Here is a 9693-nt window from a genome sequence, read left to right on the forward strand (position 1 = left end):
TGCCCACTAGGTGATATCACATTAGTGAGTAACTTGGATATTTACCGTTAACAGTTGAATAAAGATTAAATACAATGAAACCTTTAGCACAAAGGAAGCCTGCGTTCACGTAGTAATACGCTAGAAAAAAATCGTTTTATTCGAAATGAATTTGAAAATTGCGCGCTGTTCATGTGTGAACGTTACTTAAGATTATGCCTTTTTATTAACCACCGGCAAAAGTAGGCGGAGCCACCAACCGCACATTCGTTTGGCCCCGACATTAGCTGCAAATTACCTGTTAACCTAACCCACTTCAACATGTGATGGCGTGCCGTGCTCCAACCTTGGTAGATAACCGTGGACACAATGACAACGTGGCGTTTTTATCAATAGTAAAGTCCTTGAGTGTGCGTGTACAGTGTTTTTACTCCGACGCTATTATAACCTGTCTCAGAACAACCATTAGCAGACTGGTTTTCGTAAACGACCTAGTGTTATTGTGATCACGTGATTCTTGAGTCTTGACGTGCCAGTTGCGAAAAACGATTGTTCTCTTTTGACTACTTACTCTTTTGAGTATATTATATATCTAACATACAAGTATAAAACTTATTTTTATTATTTCTATTATTTTTGTTTCCATTATATTTTTACAGTACCCCCTCAAACAGGTTTGGCACTGATGTCTGGTTTGTTTCCAACGAACGTGATTGACGGTGCTTACAGTTTCCAATCAGTTATAGCCCCGAAAACTATCCTGTGAGACGTGTGGTTTGTGTCTATTGAGGCGTTATCCCAGTGTTCAATACCTCATGTGTTTGACATACCTATTTATTAGTTCTAGATTCACATAGCTCCGGGGCTTTACTCTCCCAACCAAGACTTATGGTCACTGCACGCATAAACCTAAATTGAAGTTGCCTTAGGACCACAACATTCACAATGAGCATCGACATATTATATGAACCGAGTTCACAGGACTTGGTATTCTTGGAAACCGATGAGGTTGACATAATTGGCGAAGATACCCAGAGCGATGACGCTGACACCATTTGCGCAGATACCCAGGGCAGCGAGTTTGAGTTTACCGACTTCACATTGCCATCCCAAAGCATACCGCCAATGTCTCAATTGGAATTGCCATCATTGGCACATAGAGTATGAACAATAATCACCCCATTTATGACAAAAATATAATATTTTTACAATTTCTTGTTTTGCTTTTTATTTATTTTTTTACATCTATTTTGCATTTACAGATGCAATTTCTGAGCGATGAGATTGATAAAAATGACACTCATGTCACTACTGTCACTAAGACAATTGGTGAATTGCGGTTCAAGGATGAAGAAGAAGATTCATTTTTTACCCAGGTAATATTTTTGTGTATAATAACCTCCCAGGAAAAAATAATTTTAGTGTTATAAAAAATTTACAATATTGATATCCCTAGTTTTATTTATGTTTTTTTATAATTATTGTGGTATAACGTATCCATGGTTTACATATTTAAATCAACTGTTAAGCATTGTATTGGACATTTATTTTATACTTATTTAAAAGTATTGTTTAATTTTTTAACTTTATCAATGCATATTACAAGTTAAAATGTTATTTGTAAGTAAACATTTATTTTAGGAATTCATTTAATTTAGAAATAATATCAAATGAATAACTAATGCGCCTCATCACCATTCATACCAACATCTTATTTGTATAAGACTATATAATACCTAATTTAGTAATATATTAATATTATTCTAATAATATTTAGGAATTGCCATATTATGCATGCAAATATTGTGGCATTCATGATCCTGGATGTGTAGTCATGTGTAATATTTGCAAAAAATGGTTTTGTAATGGTCGTGGGAATACTTCTGGATCACATATTATTAATCATTTGGTTCGAGCCAATCATAAGGAGGTTACATTCCATAAAGATGGTCCATTGGGTGAAACTGTGTTGGAGTGCTATTCGTGTGGTGTAAAAAATGTGTTTGTGCTTGGATTCGTAACCGCCAAAGGAGACTCAGTGCTCGTATTGCTATGCAGACAACCATGTTCTACACAAAACACTTTAAAAGATCTGAACTGGTAATACTAATTATTATAAGTTATTAACATTAAATAATATTTAAAATATATATTATCTATTTATTAGGGATCAAGAACAATGGAAACCATTGATTGCTGATCGCTGTTTTTTGACTTGGCTTGTTAAAGTACCAAATACAACTGATCAATTTCGCTCTAGAAATATCAGTGCTACTCAAATCACAAAGCTTGAAGAACTATGGAGACATAATAACGAGGCAACAATTAATGATCTTGACAAACCAGGTATAGACGAAGAACAACAAATTGTTTTACTCAGATACAAAGATGGATTTCATTATAAAAACGTATTTGGATCATTGGTGAAATTAGTAGCAGATAATGATAAACATCTAAAAGAATCTCGGACTCAAGAAAATATTACTGTACGCTGGGATGTTGGATTAAATAAAAAATTTGTCGCCTTTTTCCATCTAGTCAAGACTGATGGTGATATGCGTTTGATGTATGATGACGAACTGCGATTGAGATTGACAGGGGAAAACCCTTGGGAGGGAATTGGCCATGTTATTAAAATACCTGACAATTATGGAGAAGGCATTGGCTTAGAAATGAAAAGTAACAAAGGTGTACCAACTGAAATAACATCAAATTATAAGGTAGATTATATATGGAAATCTACATCTTTTGACAGGTAAGTTTAGAAGTAGTTAAAATGTACCGGTTATTGTTTATATACTAATAAATATTTTATTTTTTATTGTTTAGAATGCAGTGTTCATTGAATAGATTTGCCACAGATGAATCATCAGTGTCGACATATATATACCACAAACTGCTGGGACACGAGTTTGATGATCTAATTTTTCGGTCACATATGCCAAAACATTTCTCGGCACCAAACTTACCAGATTTAAATAGATCACAAGTAATTACCCAATAGTCATTAATTCTTGAAAATGTGAATTTGTGCTCTGACATACCTATATTGTATTTGCTAATCATAGGTAAAAGCAGTTAAGCATGCTGTACAACGGCCTTTGTCTTTAATCCAAGGACCCCCAGGAACTGGTAAGACAGTGACTTCTGCTACGATTGTTTACCAATTAGTGACAATTAATGGTGGACCAGTATTGGTATGTGCTCCTTCAAATATCGCAGTGGATCAACTAACAGAAAAAATTCATAGAACTGGCTTAAAAGTATGATGTTTCGATAAAAGGTATATTGGTTTTATTAATATAATTGATTTTAGGTTGTCCGATTGTGTTCTAAATCTCGTGAATCTATTGATTCTCCAGTTTCGTTTTTAGCTCTTCATAACCAGGTCCAAAAGTTGCCAAGGTAATTTATTTTATTATATTTTTAGTGCTGTGAATTTGTATGTAGTAATTGTGTCTTTTTTAATAAGCAATGGTGTGCTTCAAAAGCTACAACAGTTGAAAAATGAGACTGGTGAATTGTCAATGGACGATGAAAAGAGGTATAGTGTTCTGAAAAAAGTAGCTGAACAAGAATTACTTGAAGCCGCAGATGTAATTTGCACTACATGTGTTGGAGCCGGTGATCCGCGTCTAATGCAATTTAAATTTCATTCTATCTTAATAGATGAAAGCGTGCAAGCTACAGAACCTGAATGTATGGTGCCAGTTGTGCATGGAGTACAACAAGTAAATAAAATAATTATTTAAATTATAGTTTTTATTATTTTATTAATTTATTTATTTTTTAAGTTAATTCTGGTTGGAGACCATTGCCAACTTGGACCTGTGGTAACATGTAAAAAAGCTGCCAATGCTGGGTTGACTCAATCTCTTTTTGAGCGTCTTGTAGTTTTGGGTATTCGTCCATTCAGGTTGGAAGTTCAGTATAGAATGCATCCAGAACTATCACGATTTTCTTCAAATTTCTTTTATGAAGGTTCATTGCAAAATGGAGTTTGTGCTGGTAATAACTATATGATATTAACAGTACTATAGTATGTTAATTTATTATTATTATATGAATGTAGATGATAGGAAGTTAAGAAAAATTGAGTTTCCATGGCCAGTAGCAGATGAACCTATGTTATTTTATGCGACACTAGGCCATGAAGAAATAGCAGGTTCAGGAACGTCGTATTTAAATAGAACAGAAGCTGCTAATGTGGAACATATTGCCACTAGGTTTTTGAGATGTGGTGTGAGACCTGATCAAATAGGAATTATCACGCCATATGAAGGACAACGTGCATACTTGGTAAGTTAAATCCATATAATATTATGTTTATTAATGATCTGTTAATTATTTATATTATGTAATAATGTTATAATGCTTATTTAGGTACAATACATGCAATATCAAGCCCCTCTTCCAGCTAAATTATATCAAAAAATCGAAATAGCTAGTGTTGATGCATTTCAGGGTCGGGAAAAAGATTTTATTATTATGTCATGTGTGCGTTCCAACGAAAACCAGGGAATTGGTTTTCTCAACGATCCCAGGCGATTAAACGTTGCACTAACTAGAGCTAAATATGGCTTATTAATTGTTGGGAATCCAAAAGTCTTATCAAAAGTATATTAAGTAGAACTCATTATTTATCCTCGTAACTGATTGGAATTTTATTTTAGAAACAATTATGGAATCATCTGTTGAACTACTATAAAGCAAAAAATGTATTAGTAGAAGGACCATTGAATAATTTGAAACCATCTCCTATTCAACTGCCAAAACCTAAACAGTTGAAGAGTACAATTAATCCAGGATCATATTTCATGACAACTCAAATGTATAATGCTCATGAAGCTTTGATCCCTGGTTGTGCTTATTATCATAGCAATCAAGGGAATGTACCAATTAGTCATGGTACACCTCAATATTTTCCAAGACCAGGTACTATAAATTATCATTCAATTAATTGTATGTTTATAATAATAAATTCAAAACTAAAAAGGTGGGTAAGTGTATGTCGCTCTGCTGTACAGTAGGTTACAAGTGGGTTACTGTATAATGGATAGTATTAAATTTGAATTCAATGATATAGTATCACTGGATAAGAAAAACGATTCTGAGTGGAGACGGTTTGTCAGTCTAGGTATTAGACATACATATTATAGGTGTACTTATCTATAGTAATAAAAAAAAACTGACCTATAATAGGTATCAACAATAAATTCCAAATTAATCATATCACAATATCCAGTAGGTAACGCGTTATACATCAACAACAAACCGTGGTACTATCATGGATATATATTAGTATACTTTAGAAGTTTCAAGTACCCAAAAATAATATTATACAATCAAAACAAAATAACTAAAATAGTTATTCCAGGTTTTTTAATGTGTATTTCTTAGAATTTTTGGTAACAGAATTAAATATTTACGTGAAATCTTGTTTTAAATTTTCAATCCTTAGATATAAAAGTTGAACATTTTATAAATTTTTAACTTCAAAATATATATTCAATTTTAAATTTGATAAATTTTGTCAACATTTTAATTTCAAATGCTTATAAAAAAAAATTGTGCGTATGTATTTTTTAATATTTTTCAATTTCTATTGTAACAATATATCAGGAGCCTTGTATTAAATTTTTACACTTTTTGGCCCAACAGATAAAACTTTATTGATATTTATAGAAAAAAAAACTAAAAAAATTGAAAACTTACAATGTCCGTAAACAGCTCAAAAAGAGTCAAATTATTTTCAAAATTTTATCGTATATATAAAATGCTAATATAAACATTCAGTGAAATTTTCAAGTTTCTACAGTCATTCGTTTTTTAATTACAACAAAATAAGAAAATCGTCTCATGAGAAATCGATCAAATATCATATGTTGTAAAAATATGAATTTCAAACGCTCATAAAAATTTAATTTGACTTTCTTATAGACAATTTTTTTTTGATAAAGGTAGATTATCCTATAAGGAATCTTGTATTACATTTTCATATCTTAGATTTAAAAAGAAAAATTTTTATGAATTTCTAACTCGAAATAATTTGCAAATTTTCGTGATTTTTCCATATTTTGTCATTTTTTGAACTTTAAATGCTAATAAAAAAAAACTGTGACTAACGATTTTTAATATTTTTCATCTGCCTTTGAAACAATATAATAGGAGTCTTCTTTTAAATTTTCAACCTTTTTTATCCTACAAATAAAATTTTATTAATATTTTTAGAAAAAAAACTAAAAAAAAATGGAAATTGAAAATGTCCGTAAAGAGCTCAAAATAAGACAAAATTTCATGTATCTACGGTCATTTTTTTTAATTTTACACCAAAAACCAAATTCAATTTTGTGAAAAATCGATTTTGCGTAAAAATTCCCGTTTTTCCTTAATTTTTCTTTTGTTTTTCCCGGCGCTTTTGAAAACTACTGGGAAATTTAAATTTTGACCTCCCCAATGCACCAACGATATTCACTTTCTGATCGAACAAGATACTGAAGTTGAAAATCGTAGCATTATTTCGACTACTTATCGTGTACACAGACACAAAAAAATAAATAAAAAAAAATTAATTTAAAAAAAAATAAAAAAAAAAACACATCATTGTAAAATCAATACATTCATCGTTCCACTCAGAATCTAAAAAATCGTTTTCTTTTAAAAAAGTTAATATCTATAATCTTTAAAAAAAAATACTGTGTTTATAGATCCTGCTGTTAAAATGGGTTTGGATTTTAATACTTGTAATGGCAATCCATCAACGTTTATCATGCCACGTTTCAGATCTGAACTACAAATTGGCGGGATACCTATTGGCACGATGATGAATATAAATCCAATGGCTCCCACCAGATTCTTTAATCAACAATCTGTAAAAAGTAAGTTCATCTATTTAGTGTTTTCTAAATACTTTCAATCCTATAATACTCATACCTTTTTTGTATATGGTACCTATATAATTGTAAGATCTAGTTAAATAAATAAAAATTGTGTATAGATCGCCAGAATATACATACTAACCATTTGCCAATGACTAGTGGTCGTCTGAACACTAAAGCAAATCAGAAGAATCAAAAATCAAATGAAATCCGTGCTTTGCGTCTCACCTCAACTTCTCAAGATGTTAGTCAGCCCATGTCACAGGTATTTAATTTCCACTCTCTAATATCATAATATTTTATAGTGCTTTTACTCACACGTGCATTTTTTAGAGTATGTCTCAGCCTGGGTTCAGTCTTTCGCAACCTGGACTATCTGAGCCTGATTTATCCCAGGATAGTTTCATAATGAATGAGTTTCACTCGCAAATGGATGGATTACTCTCACAAGATTCAACATATGAAGGTGGCCGTACTGTCACACTGTTTTAATAGCCACCAAATACATTGTACTCTCAGGTAAATCAACTAACTTTGTTAGTGATAAATGTATCATTATAATAAAGATCATAATAATTATGATATCATATTTTATTCAACTTCTATTATGTAGGAACCATATTTAAGACATTTACAATGGACAAGTAGGACAAATCTGCATGTAGGAATGTATTGATGGTGTTGATATATCCACAGAAAAAATAACATTTTTACTACTGAGCGTCGTTTGTGGATTTCGTAATAATAAATGTTAACACGTTAAGTGTTTATGGGAGAAAACAATGTATTTTTTATGTTAGTAGTTTAGCATATTTTTTTTTTTTGCTTATTCACATTTTTATAATCACAATGTTTTTATATTCTTTCAATTTTAGAATTTTATATTAATTTTAATTATATTGATTTTACAATGATGTTTTTTTTGTTAAGTGTATTATCACTAGAGCTGGGGATTATATGAGTTATATATTTATCATGCTCTATAAATTGTACTTATGGGAGTTTGCATGTTTTCAATAATCATTCAAATGGAAATCAAAAAAAGTTTAACATAGATCCACAGTAATTTTTGTGATTTATATAAAGTTATAAAGTATAAAGTTAGAATTTTGACATTTGTAAATTATTTTGAGTTAGAAATTCATAAGAATTGTTCTGTTTATATATCTAAGATATGAAAATTTAATACAAGATTCTTCATAAGTTTTCCTACCTTTGAAAAATAAAGTTCACTGATAATTAAAATTGTATGTTTGTTCATGTGTTAAAATGTTCCGCTCATTATTTTTATGCAAGTCACACACACTTGGTCTATACATAATATATAATTCATATTTTTAAATTTTTTTTTCACATTTATTTTGTGTGAAATTTTACGCTTGATCGAATGGTATCACTTTTGTGGTCGCACAAGGGTTTGTTTACACAGTAATAGTATGTTATGCAAACGGGCACAAATTGGTTATAAATATTTTTTTTTTATTATTTAATTAAACTAATATATTTACGTAATTTGTATTTTATACCTGCATATTATAACAGTTCTATACTTATTTACATACCAAAAAATGTTAACAATTATAAATAAAACACAAATTAAAATTAGAATACAATTTACTAAAAAAAAATAATGATTTTAAGGTTATTTGCTTCCACTGAAAACCAAGAAAAATTTATTTATGCCTCTTTTTATAAAAACCGTCCACTTATGATCACTTACCACTCTGTATGCATAAATACACCTTGGTTATAGTTATGTTGGCAAAAACTATTCTTATACATTTTATAAAATGCATATTATAATTATATTTAAAAAATACATTACGTTATATAAACAATTATATTTGTTATAAACATCTTGGGCTAAGCTCTGCCCGGGACCCAGGCCTCCTATAATTTTGCTTATTGTTACAACTTAGTTATGTGTATAGTATAAAATATATTTTTAAATATTTACATTTATTTAAATTAATAGAATATTAGGAAAATAATTTAAAACAAAATATTATTGCAAGACCAGATGAAGTATCATATGAATATTGGAATACCAATTAAATAGATACCTATTTAATTGATATCAACGTCACCCGTAGAGTACAATGCTTAAGAAACACATTTTTATAAAAAAAAAAAATTAACCGTCAATCGGTCATTGAAGTACCTAGTACCAATTGAACAAGAAAACAAATGTAGAAAACATGACTTTTGTATATAATATTGGAAAAGTGTAAAACCAAGACCAACCACTTCACTTGATTATTATTCAATACAATTAATTTTATATATTTCCCAAGGAAGATCTCCTACTAGCTTTGTGATTTATTTAAATTGTCTTATTTTACAATGAAAATTGTATTTATTATGTTTTTTATATAATGTTCTACCAAGGTGTGGCGTATTGTGAACGAATTAAAAGCTCTAAATGCATTTCAAATAACTATAGGTCAATGAGAAAATACCAGCAGATTGTTTATTTATAAGAATATACCATTAATCCATATCTAGCTGCGAGTCCATTAGTCAGTAGGACTCACACGAAAAGAACCTATATTCGAGATAAATTTTTCATTCTCCTTATTACATTCCAACTCTGTCCACTTCCTTCAGCCATAATCACCCCATGCACAGGATGCTTAGGTTGGCCAACCAACTATGATCTACGTTCACATAGTTTTTTCATTTATTTTATTTCTCATACTTTCACTTTACTTAAACCTGTACCTACTGTTATCAATTTATATTCAATTAGTATTTAAACATGTATTTACTGTATATCTTTATAAAAGCCGTTTGGCGTTAATCTTATAACAAAAATAAAAAAAATAAATAAAAATAA

At 30.0% G+C, this 9693-nt stretch overlaps 1 protein-coding gene across 1 annotated transcript; it reads left to right on the forward strand.

Moving 5' to 3' along the window:
* Positions 1 to 773: 773 nt before the first annotated feature.
* Positions 774 to 7715, forward strand: LOC100160197 (regulator of nonsense transcripts 1-like). The gene is made up of 16 exons (XM_029485435.1): positions 774 to 1140; positions 1242 to 1355; positions 1757 to 2079; positions 2147 to 2734; positions 2809 to 2968; positions 3048 to 3242; positions 3296 to 3384; positions 3452 to 3710; positions 3774 to 3987; positions 4052 to 4278; positions 4363 to 4596; positions 4653 to 4914; positions 6687 to 6857; positions 6977 to 7122; positions 7191 to 7376; positions 7471 to 7715. The coding sequence occupies exons 1-15, from the start codon at positions 925 to 927 to the stop codon at positions 7347 to 7349; spliced, it is 3357 nt and encodes a 1118-aa protein (XP_029341295.1). The 5' UTR covers positions 774 to 924; the 3' UTR covers positions 7350 to 7376; positions 7471 to 7715.
* The last annotated feature ends 1978 nt before the right edge of the window (positions 7716 to 9693 follow it).

Source organism: Acyrthosiphon pisum, chromosome X (genome assembly GCF_005508785.2).
Source record: "Acyrthosiphon pisum isolate AL4f chromosome X, pea_aphid_22Mar2018_4r6ur, whole genome shotgun sequence".
Taxonomy (NCBI): domain Eukaryota; kingdom Metazoa; phylum Arthropoda; class Insecta; order Hemiptera; family Aphididae; genus Acyrthosiphon; species Acyrthosiphon pisum.